This window comes from Macaca fascicularis, chromosome 6 (genome assembly GCF_037993035.2).
Source record: "Macaca fascicularis isolate 582-1 chromosome 6, T2T-MFA8v1.1".
NCBI classification, from domain to species: Eukaryota; Metazoa; Chordata; class Mammalia; order Primates; family Cercopithecidae; genus Macaca; species Macaca fascicularis.
The window spans coordinates 94,642,834-94,663,687 of record NC_088380.1 but is presented as its reverse complement, the minus strand read 5'-3'; the positions used below and the strand labels follow the sequence as shown (position 1 = coordinate 94,663,687).

The 20,854-nt window shown below is 37.0% G+C and overlaps 1 protein-coding gene across 14 annotated transcripts in view; it reads right to left on the bottom strand.

Moving 5' to 3' along the window:
- Positions 1 to 20,854, bottom strand: part of ADGRV1 (adhesion G protein-coupled receptor V1) — a 597,366-nt gene that overhangs the window by 492,108 nt on the left and 84,404 nt on the right. For all 14 annotated transcript variants that reach the window (XR_012413865.1, XR_012413864.1, XR_012413866.1 and 11 more), the window contains 3 exons: positions 19,686 to 20,429; positions 15,368 to 15,741; positions 7,300 to 7,476 (listed from right to left, as the gene is read on the bottom strand). Coding sequence is in view for 9 of the 14 variants with exons in the window: in XM_005557361.4 (XP_005557418.3) it covers positions 7,300 to 7,476; positions 15,368 to 15,741; positions 19,686 to 20,429 (1,295 nt within the window). In the remaining 5 variants the exon portion in view is untranslated. The remainder of the gene's footprint in view (positions 1 to 7,299; positions 7,477 to 15,367; positions 15,742 to 19,685; positions 20,430 to 20,854) is intronic.

Here is a 20,854-nt window from a genome sequence, read left to right as displayed (position 1 = left end):
TGTTTGAGTTCTTTGTAGGTTCTGGATATTAGCCCTTTGTCAGACGAGTAGATTGCAAAAATTTTCTCCCATTCTGTAGGTTGCCTGTTCACTCTGATGGTAGTTTCTTTTGCTGTGCAGAAGCTCTTTAGTTTAATGAGATCCCATTTGTCAATTTTGGCTTTTGCTGCCGTTGCTTTTGGTGTTTTAGACATGAAGTCTTTGCCCATGCCTATGTCCTGAATGGTACTACCTAGGTTTTCCTCTAGGATTTTTATGGTATTAGGTCTAACATTTAAGTCTCTAATCCATCTTGAATTAATTTTCGTATAAGGAGTAAGGAAAGGATCCAGTTTCAGCTTTCTACTTACAACTAGCCAATTTTCCCAGCACCATTTATTAAATAGGGAATCCTTTCCCCATTTCTTGTTTCTCTCAGGTTTGTCAAAGATCAGATGGCTGTAGATGTGTGGTATTATTTCTGAGGACTCTGTTCTGTTCCATTGGTCTGTATCTTTGTTTTGGTACCAGTACCATGCTGTTTTGGTTACTGTAGCCTTGTAGTATAGTTTGAAGTCAGGTAGCGTGATGCCTCCAGCTTTGTTCTTTTGACTTAGGATTGTCTTGGAGATGCGGGCTCTTTTTTGGTTCCATATGAACTTTAAAGCAGTTTTTTCCAATTCTGTGAAGAAACTTGTTGGTAGCTTGATGGGGATGGCATTGAATCTATAAATTACCTTGGGCAGTATGGCCATTTTCACGATATTGATTCTTCCTATCCATGAGCATGGTATGTTCTTCCATTTGTTTGTGTCCTCTTTGATTTCACTGAGCAGTGGTTTGTAGTTCTCCTTGAAGAGGTCCTTAACATCCCTTGTAAGTTGGATTCCTAGGTATTTTATTCTCTTTGAAGCAATTGTGAATGGAAGTTCATTCCTGATTTGGCTCTCTGTTTGTCTGTTACTGGTGTATAAGAATGCTTGTGATTTTTGCACATTAATTTTGTATCCTGAGACTTTGCTGAAGTTGCTTATCAGCTTGAGGAGATTTTGGGCTGAGACAATGGGGTTTTCTAAATATACAATCATGTCATCTGCAAACAGGGACAATTTGACTTCTTCTTTTCCTAACTGAAAACCCTTGATTTCTTTCTCTTGCCTGATTGCCCTAGCCAGAACTTCCAACACTATGTTGAATAGGAGTGGTGAGAGAGGGCATCCCTGTCTTGTGCCAGTTTTCAAAGGGAATTTTTCCAGTTTTTGCCCATTCAGTATGATATTGGCTGTGGGTTTGTCATAGATAGCTCTTATTATTTTGAGGTACGTTCCATCAGTACCGAATTTATTGAGCGTTTTTAGCATGAAGGGCTGTTGAATTTTGTCAAAAGCCTTTTCTGCATCTATTGAGATAATCATGTGGTTCTTGTCTTTGGTTCTGTTTATATGCTGGATTATGTTTATTGATTTGTGAATATTGAACCAGCCTTGCATCCCAGGGATGAAGCCCACTTGATCATGGTGGATAAGCTTCTTGATGTGTTGCTGAATCCGGTTTGCCAGTACTTTATTGAGGATTTTTGCATCGATGTTCATCAGGGATATTGGTCTAAAATTCTCTTTTTTTGTTGTGTCTCTGCCAGGCTTTGGTATCAGGATGATGTTGGCCTCATAAAATGAGTTAGGGAGGATTCCCTCTTTTTCTATTGATTGGAATAGTTTCAGAAGGAATGGTACCAACTCCTCCTTGTACCTCTGGTAGAATTCAGCTGTGAATCCATCTGGTCCTGGACTTTTTTTCGTTGGTAGGCTATTAATTATTGCCTCAATTTCAGAGCCTGCTATTGGTCTATTCAGGGATTCAACTTCTTCCTGGTTTAGTCTTGGAAGAGTGTAAGTGTCCAGGAAATTATCCATTTCTTCTAGATTTTCCAGTTTATTTGCGTAGAGGTGTTTATAGTATTCTCTGATGGTAGTTTGTATTTCTGTGGGGTCGGTGGTGATATCCCCTTTAGCATTTTTAATTGCGTCGATTTGATTCTTCTCTCTTTTCTTCTTTATTAGTCTTGCTAGTGGTCTGTCAATTTTGTTGATCTTTTCAAAAAACCAACTCCTGGATTCATTGATTTTTTGGAGGGTTTTTTGTGTCTCTATCTCCTTCAGTTCTGCTCTGATCTTAGTTATTTCTTGCCTTCTGCTAGCTTTCGAATGTGTTTGCTCTTGCTTCTCTAGTTCTTTTAATTGTGATGTTAGAGTGTCAATTTTAGATCTTTCCTGCTTTCTCTTGTGGGCATTTAGTGCTATAAATTTCCCTCTACACACTGCTTTAAATGTGTCCCAGAGATTCTGGTATGTTGTATCTTTGTTCTCATTGGTTTCAAAGAACATCTTTATTTCTGCCTTCATTTCGTTATGTACCCAGTAGTCATTCAGGAGCAGGTTGTTCAGTTTCCATGTAGTTGAGCGGTTTTGATTGAGTTTCTTAGTCCTGAGTTCTAGTTTGATTGCACTGTGGTCTGAGAGACAGTTTGTTATAATTTCTGTTCTTGTACATTTGCTGAGGAGTGCTTTACTTCCAATTATGTGGTCGATTTTGGAGTAAGTACGATGTGGTGCTGAGAAGAATGTATATTCTGTTGATTTGGGGTGGAGAGTTCTATAGATGTCTATTAGGTCTGCTTGCTGCAGAGATGAGTTCAATTCCTGGATATCCTTGTTAACTTTCTGTCTCGTTGATCTGTCTAATGTTGACAGTGGAGTGTTGAAGTCTCCCATTATTATTGTATGGGAGTCTAAGTCTCTTTGTAAGTCTCTAAGGACTTGCTTTATGAATCTGGGTGCTCCTGTATTGGGTGCATATATATTTAGGATAGTTAGCTCTTCCTGTTGAATTGATCCCTTTACCATTATGTAATGGCCTTCTTTGTCTCTTTTGATCTTTGATGGTTTAAAGTCTGTTTTATCAGAGACTAGTATTGCAACCCCCGCTTTTTTTTTGTTCTCCATTTGCTTGGTAAATGTACAAGAACAGAAATTATAACAAACTGTCTCTCAGACCACAGTGCAATCAAACTAGAACTCAGGACTAAGAAACTCAATCAAAACCGCTCAACTACATGGAAACTGAACAACCTGCTCCTGAATGACTACTGGGTACATAACGAAATGAAGGCAGAAATAAAGATGTTCTTTGAAACCAATGAGAACAAAGATACAACATACCAGAATCTCTGGGACACATTTAAAGCAGTGTGTAGAGGGAAATTTATAGCACTAAATGCCCACAAGAGAAAGCAGGAAAGATCTAAAATTGACACTCTAACATCGCAATTAAAAGAACTAGAGAAGCAAGAGCAAACACATTCGAAAGCTAGCAGAAGGCAAGAAATAACTAAGATCAGAGCAGAACTGAAGGAGATAGAGACACAAAAAACCCTCCAAAAAATCAATGAATCCAGGAGTTGGTTTTTTGAAAAGATCAACAAAATTGACAGACCACTAGCAAGACTAATAAAGAAGAAAAGAGAGAAGAATCAAATCGACGCAATTAAAAATGATAAAGGGGATATCACCACCGACCCCACAGAAATACAAACTACCATCAGAGAATACTATAAACACCTCTACGCAAATAAACTGGAAAATCTAGAAGAAATGGATAATTTCCTGGACACTTACACTCTTCCAAGACTAAACCAGGAAGAAGTTGAATCCCTGAATAGACCAATAGCAGGCTCTGAAATTGAGGCAATAATTAATAGCCTACCAACGAAAAAAAGTCCAGGACCAGATGGATTCACAGCTGAATTCTACCAGAGGTACAAGGAGGAGTTGGTACCATTCCTTCTGAAACTATTCCAATCAATAGAAAAAGAGGGAATCCTCCCTAACTCATTTTATGAGGCCAACATCATCCTGATACCAAAGCCTGGCAGAGACACAACAAAAAAAGAGAATTTTAGACCAATATCCCTGATGAACATCGATGCAAAAATCCTCAATAAAGTACTGGCAAACCGGATTCAGCAACACATCAAGAAGCTTATCCACCATGATCAAGTGGGCTTCATCCCTGGGATGCAAGGCTGGTTCAATATTCACAAATCAATAAACATAATCCAGCATATAAACAGAACCAAAGACAAGAACCACATGATTATCTCAATAGATGCAGAAAAGGCTTTTGACAAAATTCAACAGCCCTTCATGCTAAAAACGCTCAATAAATTCGGTACTGATGGAACGTACCTTAAAATAATAAGAGCTATCTATGACAAACCCACAGCCAATATCATACTGAATGGGCAAAAACTGGAAAAATTCCCTTTGAAAACTGGCACAAGACAGGGATGCCCTCTCTCACCACTCCTATTCAACATAGTGTTGGAAGTTCTGGCTAGGGCAATCAGGCAAGAGAAAGAAATCAAGGGTTTTCAGTTAGGAAAAGAAGAAGTCAAATTGTCCCTGTTTGCAGATGACATGATTGTATATTTAGAAAACCCCATTGTCTCAGCCCAAAATCTCCTCAAGCTGATAAGCAACTTCAGCAAAGTCTCAGGATACAAAATTAATGTGCAAAAATCACAAGCATTCTTATACACCAGTAACAGACAAACAGAGAGCCAAATCAGGAATGAACTTCCATTCACAATTGCTTCAAAGAGAATAAAATACCTAGGAATCCAACTTACAAGGGATGTTAAGGACCTCTTCAAGGAGAACTACAAACCACTGCTCAGTGAAATCAAAGAGGACACAAACAAATGGAAGAACATACCATGCTCATGGATAGGAAGAATCAATATCGTGAAAATGGCCATACTGCCCAAGGTAATTTATAGATTCAATGCCATCCCCATCAAGCTACCAACAAGTTTCTTCACAGAATTGGAAAAAACTGCTTTAAAGTTCATATGGAACCAAAAAAGAGCCCGCATCTCCAAGACAATCCTAAGTCAAAAGAACAAAGCTGGAGGCATCACGCTACCTGACTTCAAACTATACTACAAGGCTACAGTAACCAAAACAGCATGGTACTGGTACCAAAACAAAGATACAGACCAATGGAACAGAACAGAGTCCTCAGAAATAATACCACACATCTACAGCCATCTGATCTTTGACAAACCTGAGAGAAACAAGAAATGGGGAAAGGATTCCCTATTTAATAAATGGTGCTGGGAAAATTGGCTAGTTGTAAGTAGAAAGCTGAAACTGGATCCTTTCCTTACTCCTTATACGAAAATTAATTCAAGATGGATTAGAGACTTAAATGTTAGACCTAATACCATAAAAATCCTAGAGGAAAACCTAGGTAGTACCATTCAGGACATAGGCATGGGCAAAGACTTCATGTCTAAAACACCAAAAGCAACGGCAGCAAAAGCCAAAATTGACAAATGGGATCTCATTAAACTAAAGAGCTTCTGCACAGCAAAAGAAACTACCATCAGAGTGAACAGGCAACCTACAGAATGGGAGAAAATTTTTGCAATCTACTCGTCTGACAAAGGGCTAATATCCAGAACCTACAAAGAACTCAAACAAATTTACAAGAAAAAAACAAACAACCCCATCAAAAAGTGGGCAAAGGATATGAACAGACATTTCTCAAAAGAAGACATTCATACAGCCAACAGACACATGAAAAAATGCTCATCATCACTGGCCATCAGAGAAATGCAAATCAAAACCACAATGAGATACCATCTCACACCAGTTAGAATGGCGATCATTAAAAAGTCAGGAAACAACAGGTGCTGGAGAGGATGTGGAGAAATAGGAACACTTTTACACTGTTGGTGGGATTGTAAACTAGTTCAACCATTATGGAAAACAGTATGGCGATTCCTCAAGGATCTAGAACTAGATGTACCATATGACCCAGCCATCCCATTACTGGGTATATACCCAAAGGATTATAAATTATGTTGCTATAAGGACACATGCACACGTATGTTTGTTGCGGCACTATTCACAATAGCAAAGACTTGGAATCAACCCAAATGTCCATCAGTGACAGACTGGATTAAGAAAATGTGGCACATATACACCATGGAATACTATGCAGCCATAAAAAAGGATGAGTTTGTGTCCTTTGTAGGGACATGGATACAGCTGGAAACCATCATTCTTAGCAAACTATCACAAGAACAGAAAACCAAACACCGCATGTTCTCACTCATAGGTGGGAACTGAACAATGAGATCACTTGGACTCAGGAAGGGGAACATCACACACCGGGGCCTATATTGGGGAGGGGGAGGGGGGAGGGGGGAGGGATTGCATTGGGAGTTATACCTGATGTAAATGACGAGTTGATGGGTGCAGAACACCAACAAGGCACAAGTATACATATGTAACAAACCTGTACATTATGCACATGTACACTACAACTTAAAGTATAATAATAATAAATAAATTTAAAAAAAAAAAAAAAAAAAGAATTCTGGGCTGGGCGTGGTGGCTCACACCCGTAATCCCAGCACTTTGGGAGGCCGAGGCGGGCGGATCACTTGAGGTCGGGAGTTTGAGACCAGCCTGAGAAACATGGAGAAACCCCTTCTCTACTGAAAATACAAAATCAGCCAGGCATGGTGGCGCATGCCTGTAATCCCAGCTATTTGGGAGGCTGAGGCAAGAGAATCACTTGAACCCAGGAGGCGGAGGTTGCAGTGAGCTGAGATCATGCCATTGCACAACAAGAGTGAAACTCTGTCTCAAAAAAAAAACAAAAAATGAATTCCTGTGATTTCCCACCATTCTCAGCAAAATATCACAAGGACAGAAAGCCAAACACCGCATGTTCTCACTCACAAATGGGAGTTTAACAATGAGAACACATGGACACAGGGAGGGGAACATCACACACTGGGGCCTGTTGTAGGATAGCGTTAGGAGAAATACCTAATATAAATGACAAGTTGATGGATGGGGCAAACCAACATGACACATGTATACATATGTAACAAACCTCCACGTTGTGCACATGTACCCTAGAACTTAAAGTATAATAATAATAATAAAAGAATTCTGTGGGTTCCCAGTGCATCAGTAATAACAAAAAATCCATAGAAATACATCTTTCAGTTATACAATTTTTATTATATTGGGATTCATAAACAAAACAGAAACACACATTATTCAAAATTATTAATTTTTCTTTCGCATAAATACAAAAATATTTTATACCATGATGTATACCTAACAATCTAAATATTTTAAATTGCTTACACAACAAGAAGCTGCAAAGAAATTACAGAACAAACATGTCAGGGAAAGCTTTCCAGGAGGCTTTCAAAGGAACAAAAAAGGTAGGGTTTACCTCTGATCTCTGCCAAGGAAGGAATGTGATCGTTCCACTGGCATTAGCAAAGTCATCAACAAGGTAATTAATGCCATCAGTTTCAATCTGTGAGATGGTGTAAAATACATGCACATAATCCAGAGCTCCTCTGGTTCTCTCAACCACACAAGAAATGGTTGATCCCTCCTCTGCAATCTGAAATGTAAATTATTAATAAGTGCATAGCAATTCAAATCAGTGACAAAATTACAATGCTTTAATGAAATCCTTTTACCATAAACTTAATTCTACAACTTTCTACCTCTCTAAAAGGGACTAAAGAGGCCTGTGCATTCCCCCAGATAAACTTTGACTGCTAAGACATATTTACAATCATTCATTTTCTCCCATTCCTTTATAGAGATAAAGGAAAAAGAATTCTAATCTCTGAACTGCACAAGTAATTCATTCGCTGATGTCTCTGTGTTCCAACCACCGTGCCATATGGTATGGTTGCAAAATATTTTTTAATGTGTAGTCCTTTCTCTGGATAAGTATAATTCTAAACAGAAAGACAAACTTGCAATTTTATAATGGGCTCAGCACAGACAGACCAAATAAGGGTGGGGGTTCGGGGTAGGGGGAGGAACATGACATCAGGGAGAACCTTCTAGGCACAGACATAAGAAGCAATATAGTATATTTGGTGGTATCATTTTGGCAGGGGTGCATGAAGATGGGGAGAGCCCATCTTCATGGGGAGAGCCTTGAGAAGTGCCTTCAATGGGGAGAGCCTTGAGAAGTGCCTAGTATGGGAACAACAGTCAGATCAAAGAAGGTATCTTATGCCATGCTTAATATATTTGTTGGTGTTTTTACCATATAAACCTAGAGGTGTTTTTTTCAAGTGGAAAATTTTTTATCTAAACACTTAAGATAATTCTTAAAAACTCTATGGTGGAAGCAGTTGGAATATCATTTAGAGTAAGGCCTTCCTACTGTCAAATCCTCAGCTTCTCAATTCAATTTTATTTTTATGTTAGCAAATATGTAATTTGGAGAAAAAAGAACCAAAAATGAATACAGATAAAAATACAAGTTTTAATATATAGAATGTCATTCTGTATTTTTCATATGAACCATAAGCATCTCTGATCAGCATAAGATAGAGCCATTTTGGTGCTGACATTTTGGAGAGGACAGATTTGGGATTTGTCTACAAATCGACAATAGTCGAAAGTTATCAATGAATGTGGAGTCACCAGGAGACGTTCGAGCAAATCCTCTGAGTTTCACTGAGTAGCACAGCAACCCAGGTGTTCTCATGGTAAAGAGGATCAAGTACACCTGGGGCAACATTCTAACTCTTTTATTTGCCTGCTGGTCCATGGGCATGAGAGGCCCAAAACAAGCAGGTGATAGGTCAGTGGTGCCCTCAGGTGTCTCCTAGCAGGCACATTCTTCCCCCAGCCCCACTGCCAGAACCAGAACTTCTAATCCAGTGGAGCCTAAAGTGGGAAACAAATTCAGGCAGCAGGTCACTAAAAGTAGTAGAGACAGGGGTCAGTCTCACTTCTACCTCCTGTTTCCTGAGCCTGTGTATTCTAGTTATTGGGGACGCAGAAACAGATACCAGTCATTGAATGCACATATTGCATCCTGGAGGACAATACTTCAACCTTCCAAGAAGCTGTCCTTAAGCCAGCACCATGGCTAGGTCTTCAGCAGGCCATTCAATTGTATGAGGCCAGTTACTTCAGGTAACGTGGTATATGGTGAGGCCAGTGAATCAGTCCTATGACTACGTACCCATTGCTACACCTCCTTCATATTAGTCCTTTTGAGGCCATGTGATGCAGGTCTCCATGTGGTTAAAGCTGGCATTCTTTATGCCTTCAGATGATGGTGCTTGTATTAGAATGTATTAGGAGGCTAAAGTAAATACATTAGCTAAAGTATTAACTCCAGTAAGAATGAATTGTTGTTTCCTTTGAAGTGATAAAGTCTGGTTGGGATCAATGTATCAGTAAATGGTTTATTGAGAACTGCTTAGCTTTGGTATCTGCTGCTCACTGTTTGGACATTCAGCAACCACCACTTGCTACATTAGTCTTGGTAAGAGGGAGCTCATGCTGTCAGACCTATGCATAACCTCCATCCCTGCCATCATGCTGTTAATGGCACTGTGGTGACAAAGGAGAGTCTGGCCGATATGCTATGGTGCCTTACTCTGATTTCACGGTTGAGAACTTTTTGGGAAACACCCCCTCATATTCAGTGTTGACTCCTGGCAATCTATTCACATGACTCCTCCCCAAACATCTTTGTCTCTAGTCTTGATTCTTCCAAGCACCTGACCAATCAACTACACCACGAACACTGCTCAGGGTTGAATGTAGCTTCATACTTCAGGCCATTTCTCCAATCACAAAAGATGAATGGCTAAGTGGATGGTTTACGGCTCTGCCCTCTGACCTTAAGAAACACCTCTGATTAGAGCACTAGAGAGGCATCAGCCCACTTACAGCAAGTAGCAACATATGAAGCCCAGGCATCTGTGAAGTGGGCTTGACTTTCCTACTGTATGAGTCAGACACAGGTTTTGGGTAAGAACCAAAGGGCTTAAAATATGTCTAATTTGAAGTGTCTATGAAATAAACATACTAGAAATGCATCAAGTTGTAACTAAAGAAATGGGTCTGATATTTTAGAGAAAAGATGAGCTTGACATCATAAATTTGGAAGTTAACAATATATAAATGATATTTAAAGCCATATAAAATCGGTGGATAAATATATAATTATACAAATGGTATTTGAAAACCAGTTGCGAGAACAGGGGGAGTGTAGATGGAGAGGAGAAGAGGACCAACTACATTCAATTCTGCTATAACCCTTATATTGAAATCATGAAATTGTTCCAATGCAATTGATAATATATTAAGGAACAATTTGAAAACAGCTGCAACTTGCATTTGCTTGTAAGTGCTATTTCATCCATAAGAAACGTGATGGACACAGAAAATTATGCCCACCTGAAACAAGCCACAAACCTCAAACACATACCTCCAACAACTACCAGCTACTCAGTTCAACATCTGTTACTAGCCACACTTAACCACATCTAGTGTTATAATTTTCCTCCAATTTTAGATAATGCTCATTCTATCACTTCACAATGACACACAAGCTGCACTCCTTCTGATGCCCACTTCTACAAATAAACTTAAAGTTTTTAAATTAATATGTCATATTTATTGTGTTTTATAAGTATTAAATACTTAGTGTGCACATTTTTATCAGGTCCCTATTTTTTTTGAGTGTCAATGACCAAGTTCTTGAGCAGTGTTTTCCTAACCCCATCTTTTCCATAAGTTCGGTGTTTCTCATTATGCATCTGGCAAAGTGTGATGATTTTTAAGAATCCATCCATCATGTCATAGCAGAACTGACTGTCCTGAAGGTGGGGCACTCCAACCTTAAGATGTTGGACAGAAGAGGAAGATGCAGCTTGAGACCCATGTGTCAATACAACATCAGATTTAATTTCCACTTAGGGATCTATGTCAGGATTTTCATGCTAGCAGAATGGTACATGAGCAAATGTGTGACGGAAAGAGTATGGCTTTAAGGTCAAACAGTCCTGAGCTTCCTCATTCTACCACTTATCAAGCATTCGCAGTCTCTTCTGAAAATGGAAATCATAACATCTCATGAGTTAAATTAATAAACCATTAATCTTAATACGTAAATATTAAATATTTTCCCTTTTCAGCAAGACGCAGGAGTTAAATAGATCCAAAGAGATACTAAGAAATGTATGATGGTTTCTTTTACAAACTTAAAACTTTTATCAAGTCAGTAAGCATTACCAGATAGCATTTAGGACTAAGATGAGGATTTTGTTTGCAAAAGTTACAGGGAAAAGTTACCTAACTATACTTTTATTTACTAAAACCTTCATCAAAACCTACAGCTTCCTGAATATTTTCAGTTTTACAAAATCACTATTCATATCTAATAAAAGAATGTACAGTTATATGCTATATATCAACATTTTATAGAAAATTTAATGAAGTAATATTTTGTTCAACAAAGTAAACTTTTTAAGTTATAAAAGAGCTTTCTAATGTCAAGGGTCTATTAAAAAAACCACCAGGATTCTCAGTGCAAATTCACCTTTAATATTTCTGAATTTACAGAGAAATCACACATTGCCTGAGGTTTGCTTTAAAAAAAATACTTTAACCGGCCAGGCACGGTGGCTCACACCTGTAATCCCAGCACTTTGGGAGGCTGAGGCAGGCGGTCATGAGGTCAGGAGACCAAGACCATCCTGGCTAACACAGTGAAACTCCGTCTGTACTAAAAATACAAAAAATTAGCCAGGCGTGGTGGTGGGCGCCTGTAGTCCCAGCTACTCACGAGGCTGAGGCAGAAGAATGGCATGAATCTGGGAGGCGGAGTTTGCAGTGAGCCGAGATCCTGCCACTGTACTCCAGCCTAGGGGACAGGGACTCCGTCTCAAGAAAAACAAAGTACTTTAACCAAAAATGATTAAACAACATGGACAAAAGGCTGATAATTATTGAAGCTAGTACACTGGGACTCATTCCTTTATCTTCTCTGTTTTTGTGTATACTCTATATATGAAAACTTTCATTTAAACAGATTTTCTAATTCAGCTTAAATTTCCCCTGTCCCCCAGCCAGAGACTGTGATCCAGGAATGGGGTCCTGAGTCAGGAATGATGTCCAGTAATAAGCATTAGGTATTTCTGACAAGGTCATCCAAGGGCAACACTTTTAGAAATATTGGACTCCAGTATGTAATTATTAATACAGAAACGCACAAGACATAGAAAATAAATATCTAAACCTTTTTTCTAATATTAAAATATTCATCTGATTGAGTTTAGAATTGTGATACAAACAAACATTTAGGCCACTAGAGGAAGGGGCCTAACATCCATAATAATCATCAAACTATCCCCACACAGTATCTCACTAGAAACAATAATACTCACTACCGTCTCCTCTTTTAAGTCAAGAATTTGCCAAATATTCAGATCATCAGAACAGTAATAATAAACAGAAACAGTAAGAAGAGTTTTTGAAATCTCTTTTCTTAGAAAAAGTATTCTGAACCATGAATCGGCCTTCTCTATTGCAATAGAAAATTAAAGCTACAAATCCAATTAATTTTTAATTTTGTTTCATGCATGGGTGATGATTGGTGATATCGGATTATACCAATATCACTTACATCCAAAGGAATCTATTCACATAGCATATGGTAGGCACTTAAAAACAAATACAGTCCAAGTCGAAATGATATTCTTATTTTCACAAGATCTTCCCAAAGTTTATAAATATAAAATATATTTTATATAAAATAAAGCCACAGTTTATAAATATAAAATATAATTCAAGTAATAAGACTAGCAAGTTCTGTGAGTCACTATGAAAGCAACTTCATTAATTTATAATTATGTGGTATACAATTTGGCAAGACACGTAAAAACAGTGTTAAAATATGGTAGAGAGAAAATAATATAGGAAGTATACAGAATAACGAAATATGGGGAAGAAACATGAGAATGTGGTTAGTAGGCTATAGAACTAACAAAATCCATCTTCTGTTCAACACAGATCCCACTGGGAATCCAAAGCACTATCTGGCATGCCTCACCAGGACTCTAAACGGCTTCACAGGTTTTATTCATTCTTTTAATTATAGTTTATTAACCACCTGCTCTTTGCCAGGACATAGTGTACCTGGTTGGTAGAAAACAATTCACAGAATAATTACCTTCTCTTCCAATGTGCCAAATAGCAAGCTATGCCATAGTCTACATATTTTCACTATTTAAGATTTCACTATGCTACCATTTTAACCTTAATATTACTTTATGTCATATTAATCTACAGAAAAGGTAAAAGCATAACATAACTCAGAAGGCCTATTTTAAATTTTTAAAATTTTTATTTCAATTTAAAATAGACAAGGATGTCTCACTATGTTGCCTAGGCTGTTCTCAAACTCCTAGGCTCAAGAGATCCTCCCACCTCAGCCTCCCAAAATGCTGGAATTACAGGCATGAGCCACCGTGCCCAGCCCAGAGTCTTTACAGGTCTCTACTGCATTCAGAAATTTTGAAGGAATTTTTTTTAAAAGTTAAATTGTCAATGTCATTGCAACAACATAATAGAGAAGAATCTATGGAAGTGGCTGTAGTCTTTATTTCTAAAAATGAGGCAAGTGATCATAAAATTTAAACTCTGAAGATAGTTACAAGCACAGAGTAAACCAGCAGTTCTCAAATGTTTAGATGTACACATCAGAACTACTGAGAATCCCAGAGAGTTTTTTGTTGATGTCATTAAAATCTGCTGATATTTTCCATATTACAAATGAAAAACTAAAAAATTTAAATATTGATTGATAACTCATTTTAAGACAGCAATAATAAGTTATGCTCACATAAACAACATATTTTATGGGAAAGAACTACAGTGTTAGCCAGGATGGTCTCAATCTCCTGACCTCGTGATCCATCCTCCTCACCCTCCCAAAGTGCTGGGATTACAGGCGTGAGCCACCGCGCCCAGCCTGTCTGTTTCTATCTTTTACTCTGGTTAAAGGGTATAAAGAAAATCCAGCCTTATATATACATGTGTGTAACAGGAAAAGGAAGAGGATTTTACTAGTCTTTTCAGATAATTATGGGTATTTTTCCTTGATATTATACCAAAATCCAAAATTTGACAAGTGGCAGTTTCTTAGCATTTAGTTGCAACCTGGAAACATACTCTAGTACTTTAAAATCCACTGGTCTACCTTGTACTTGGAAACAGTCTTTTACTCAGGCATGATTTGCAACAATATGCATTGATTACTTAAAAAATATTAGTTACTGGTTATACAGATCTTCAAAATGTTGACACACATTATACAAAATAATCACACTGGTTAATATCACTATCACATTGGTTAATATTGCACCTATATTATGGATTATCAGAAAGGTGCATAAAATGCAATATGTGAAAATTCTTTGATAGCTTTTTAAATACTTATTTAAAGGTATTATCCACTATATGTAAACAGCTTTCTTTTTCAAGTTGTAGATTTGTATGACATTTGCTATTGCTAGTCTAGGATATTCTATTTCTGACGTAAAAAAAAAAAAGATCACACTATTTGAAGATCTCTTATGACTGTCACTAAACCAAAGGGCTCAAGTGGCAAGAAAGACACTCCAGAGAGGCAGGCATCCCAGTTTAAGCTAGAATGAGCCTATGACCTAGTTTTTTTTTTTCAAACTCTACTCATCCATTTTTTAAAAATCATTTCAATTTACTTATACACCCTTCTAAACCAATTAGAATCAACTGCAAAAAGAAAGACTCTTGTTCCTTGGCATCCTTTCATGGCCACCAAGCTGTTGCTGTCACACACAACACCTGGGAAGTAGTTTCATGAGTTCTCACATTACTGAACAGGAAACCAAGATGATTACGAATCTTTGAAAACATGGAAAGAACTGATAAGGACAGTAAGACAGCCTAATGAATTAAGCTGGCCAAGATGGTTGATAAGAAAGGCATTTACACCCAACACGGAAGAAAGTTATAACTGACTACTCAAGTACATTTCACGTGTAAAAAAATAAAACCTCAAAAAATCATATTTTAATAAAGTTGCAAATACAATTATTTGTGATATATTTTTATTTGTGATATATTATTATAGCTTTCAACATATATTATTTCATTCACTCACTTAAATGGCATCCAAAACAGTAGCCAAAAAATAAATAGGTGGAATATAAACATGCATTCTTTGAAGAGCATTAACTTTAAGGCGAATTGCTGAAGTTTCATTTGCTAACTTACTATTTCTATTGGCTCATTAGGTTGATTCAAAGGGTGAACTCCTAAGAGTAAGAATTTTGTAATTTATATTTGCAATCACTGGCCTAGCATACTTCTGGACTTGGAGTAGATGCGCAATCAATCTTACCAAACGAAAGAAAGCCGAGTCCCAAACAAATTCACCTACAATGAATTTTTTAACTCCAAAATTCTCCAAGCTCACTACTTACCTCTGGTATACAAGCTCCTGTGAAACCAAACAAGCCATTTGCATTGTCACTTTTTTGTATTATTAATCTTGCAGTAGTATTTTCTTCAGAAATACAAGCTCCTCCATATACAGAGACTAGTTTAAGAATGAATAATTCTTCTCCTTCCTCATCATTGTCATCTCTCGCAGAAATAATGAATGATTTGTTAGTTTCTCCCTGTCTGAACTCCAGATATCCAGAAACGGGGTGTAAATCACTTTTTGCGGGCATGGCATGAAGTTCATAAATTTCTTCAAGTGTCAGTTTCCGCTCATAGGACCTCACATCCTGCATCAGACCTGTAAATCTGTCATTGCCATTTATCCCTGCTCCAATTCTCAGTATTCCAGGACCTGAAATTAGAGACAAATGTAAATGCTACAATACCTTCAAATGTCCTGTCCTAAATTATAAGTGTGATTCAGAAAGTAAGCCAATTTTACTGAAAGATATTCTTGGATAAATAAAACTTTTTTGTAACTAGTATACAATAAATTGGATATTATCTTCTATTATGATTTTTAAAAACGAATCCATAATCACTAGGATTTATGATATTTTGTACTAAAAGAATTGGTAACTATCTTCAAATTAGATAATATCCTTAAAGGTAACTTATATCAGTCTGTCAACATTTCTAGAAAAAAGTATCTGAACATATACATACACACACATACATACACATGTATACATGTATGTGCATGTGTGTATTTAGATATAAATTTATTCTATATTTTAAAATTTACTCTTGCACATTTAAAAATGGACTTAATTTCATCACAATTTTAATTAATTAATTAAGTTATTTATTTATTTACTTCAGAGACAAGATCTTGCTCTTTTACCCAGGCTAGAGTGCAATGGCATGGTAATAGCTCACTGTGACCTCAAACTCCTGGGCTCAAGCAATCCAACCACCTCAGACTAACAAGTAGCAAGGACGTCACTACAGGAGTCCACTGCCATGCCTGGCTAATTTTTTAATTTCTTTTTTTTTTTTTTTTAAGAGACAGGGTCTTGCTATGTTGTCCAGGCTGGTCTCACACTCCTGGCCTCAAGCGATCCTCCCAAAGTGCTTAGATGGGAGGATCGCTTGAGGCGCGATTACAGGCAAGGGCCACTACACCTAGCCTCATCACAATTTTTAAACTTCAGTATTATACTATTATTTAAGAACTTCAAGGCTTGATATGTTAAGACACTCATTGAGTTAAAAGTTGTGAGAATTCATAAAAAGTATTTCTACAGGACAAATACATCTCTCTATCCAAACAACTAATAGAATAGATGTAGAAATAGAAATATTTCTTCTCAGAAACATTGTATGTAAGTCTTGGGGACTTTTTAAAATAATAATAACATGCAGCCCAACTGTGTCACTATATCTCAATAACTACCCTTTTCATGTTTCCACTAGTTCGCCTTTCTTTACTTGTTTGTACTCTAATAACTCAACTAAGATATTTATGTAAGATCTTTAGGTAAGATGAGATATTGGCAGAGATTCTGGAAAAAAAAGTACAAACAATATTTCTTGTCAATAACCTCAATGGAGGCTGTTCACAAATCTCCACCCAGATGGCTTTCAGGGTAGTCACAAGTGTCTGGCATGTTACTGTCATGACTGCTCCCATACCGACTACAGAGAACACCTTCCTGCCCAGCAAACCAGAAACACCTGTTCACTGGAGCTCCAGTTTGGATGGGAAATCCTACGATGTTGTCTCTTCTACTGAATTATCTGGCAACTAAAATGATTCAAGTTCCCCTGATTCTCACAAAACCACATCATGGTTCTCACTGTTAGGATACTATCTGGAGTCAAGGATATAGAAATGATCACTTCTCCTTTGGTTTTGTTTCTATGATATGTTAAAAGGAATATTGACCTAGGAGTTAAAGACTTATTTTCAGGTCTTGGTTCCTCTATTACTTGCCTGTGTGATGCTAGCGAATTTATTTACTGACTCTGACCTCTATTTAATATATTGAATTAAAATGCCTTATAAATGTAAAACACTATACAAACTTGAGGATTCTAAGCACTTTGCTTCTATGACTAATTCTATGGAACAAACGTGATCATTATTTCTCTACTTGTAGTGTTAACTACTAAAGTTACAATGCTAAATCATTGAAAATAAAAGTTATAAAAATGCCAGTATGTTACAGTGGTTCATGGAAGGAATATGGTAGCTTTCACTCTACATCTTAATGCTATTCTGTACTTCTCAAATTTCATGGAATATACCTGTATTGTTCTGACAATAAAGAAGAAAAATTGTGAAATATGTATATAGTGTGTGTATATGAACATGTTAACAGTATGCTTAATGTTTATAGTGGCTATCTCTGAATGACAGTAAATGATTCTTGTAATGATTGTAAATGATTTTTATTGTAAATGATTTCTATTTTTGTTGTATATGTGTACTTTACAATCTTTCTATATTGAACATAGAATTATTTTTTTAAAAATACACTTTTTTGATACTGTGAGATACCACTACAAACCAAAAGTAAAGATGGAAGAAGCTAAGCATTAATGAAGTGGAACTCTCATACACTAGAGGTAAGAGTATAATTAGGTTCGACTATTTCGGAAAATGGATAGGCATTATCTACTAAAACCGAATATTTGCACACACTGTCATTCAGCAATTCCATCCCCAGGAATGTGCTCAACAGAAATGCATATGGCAGGCATATGTTCATCAAAAAACATGTATAAGAGTATCCATAGAAGTACTATATGTAATAGACAGAACTGAAAACAACCCAAACAGAAATTAAAAGTAGCACTAATAAACAAATTGTGTTACAGTAACGTAAGAGAATTCTATATGGTAATGAGCATGAGTATCTACAACCGGCAAAAATATGGATGAACTTCACAAACAATACTGAGCAAAAGAAGCCGGACATTCAAGTGTATATATTGTTCAGCTCTATTTATGTAAATTTAAAAACAGGAAGAGCGAATCTTAAGCTCTTAAAAATGTCAATAGTCAGTAGGAAGGATGGTGAGTTAGCAACTGGAGAAGAGTCAAAGGGGGCTTCTGGAATGCTCTGTTTCTTGGTCTGGAGGCTGATTACATGAGTGCTGAAACTGATTAATTTAAGTTTTAAAAATTTCATTTATCTGTACACTTACAATATGCATACTTTTATATTTTTATAATATAAAGTAAACTACAGTTCAATAACTTTATATATACTTTAAAAATTATCTTTCCAAGTTGCAAATTACAAAAATAACAAGTTCCTTTGCAGTAAGCCAGAGGAAAAAACACCAGCTCCCACTCCCCCCAATCGTTTCCATTCTCATTCCACCACCAGTACCATCACCAAAAGAATCAAAGCTAACAGATACTTGCAGGTATTCACACAGCCAAAAAGTGGATAATACCACAAAGTGCTTGTAAGCAAAATCCATGGGATTGAAATTGGTAGATATGTGCATGTTTCCATTGCCTATCTTTTTCCCCCACTCTGGGAGAAAAAAAAACAAAAAAAAAAACAAACAAAAAAACCAAATAACTAATGTAAGAGGTTCAGAGAAAAATACTCTATTAAGCTATAGTCATATAAGCTCTACTCTATCTTCCACTAAATATAAAAAGGAACAAAATCATAGGATGGAGGGGCTGAGAGGAAATGGTGACCATAATGCGGATAACCAGTATTTGTGTGCACACACACACAAATGTGCTTCTTCAGGAATCAGCATATGATCTAGTTTAAAGACAACAAAGATTATCTCTTCAAAGCACTCCACAGAATTCACAAAGTTACCTCCTGATAGTATAAATCCATAATCACTTTTCACTGTGATTTTTCTCTCCTGCTTTCTTTTCACATCCACCACCCTCTACCTCCAGCAACACTGAACTAGCAGCAGTTCCCCAGGTACAGCATGCCATTTCACATTTCTATTCGTTTGCTCATTCCTCTGCCAGGAATATCACTTCCCATCTCTCCTACTACCCACAGAAGGACAAATGTTCGTCTTTCATATTTTTTTCTTTCTTCCTACAAGGTATCATGATATATCACACATCTCTCTGCTAGTGCCTATTCCAGGTTCTTCAAGTGCAAAACTCTGATTCATTTCTGTAACACTCAGGACAGAATTGATCATGATCTTGGTAGGCACACAGTTTTGATTAAATAAATTAAACCAATGCATAAGTAGAGTTTTCAAACACATGTTAGCATTTTTTTAAAAATCTAAATTTTAATGAAAAATTTTGCAAACTTCAAATTTCAGTGTCCTAGTTGTAATGATAACCCTCACCATCAGTAATGGCTTCTCCTTTCAGACTCTTGATTCCCCTGGGCATTGCATTTCCATCCAGGTAGAATTCGATTATGCCATCATCCAGGATAATTAGTAGATGAAGCCACATACTTTCTTCTAAATATTTCATGACTGTTGCCTTGGCAATGTATGTAGCATTGGAACCCAGGGTTTTATAATGAAGGGAAAGTGTCACATGGGATTCATTACTTTGAATTTTCACGCCATAGTAGATGCTTCCATTACCATCATCCTTCGCTATAATGAATCCATTCGTATTGGCATTGGGCATTACCCAAGCTGAGAATGTAAAGTTGGCAATTGTATTATTCCTGAAGGGATGATATTTTGGATTAACAGTCCCAAATGCACCCTCTAGTCCGGTGAAGTACAAAGCATCCGTTCCACTATGGTGACGCCGCATGTGCTGTTGTAAATGCACAGTGGTGGGGAAAATTCCAACCAGTAAAAAATCTATCATTGGTGGCAAACCAGCAGGGAACTCACTGGATAGTATTTCCCAGCCCAGTCGTACATCACCAAATACACCCTGTTGCCTCAAAATGGTGAAGTTGGTAATATAAGACATATCATCTTCAGACAGGACATCTTCTGCCACTTCTCTCTCTAAACACTCTGGATCCAAGATGAAAACCCCAAAAGGATCATCATTGAATGGAATCATTACTGTCACCTGGAGGTTGGTTTCTGCTAGTTGGCCCCCAGGACCTGGGGATCCACCTGTAATAAGAAAATTTATGAGTAAGAAACTAGAATTTCAAGTACTTTCTAGTATAAAGAAAAAAGAATTTGCTTAGCAAACTTCTGGTTAAATAATTTACTGATTATCAATGAATAGTAGTGTCACCATGTGGCTTTCACCACATTTTAGGAGCAGGATATAAAATAATATTGGTTCAGCATAATTTTATTGATAATCAGTCAAGCCTGAAAAGAGTATATGAATTAGAAAGGTTTAATTCTGTGCTTAAAACCAAAAGTGATGTGAAAATTGATTGTTTAAATTATGACACAAAGACCAAGCTTTAAGCTACCATGAATCCTTACCTCCCACCTTCCACTAATATCTTGTTGGAGACAGTATAGTTGGTGTGGAGAAAGTCTATTTGCAAGTTTGAGGATGGATGTAGGCCTCCATCCCTAAA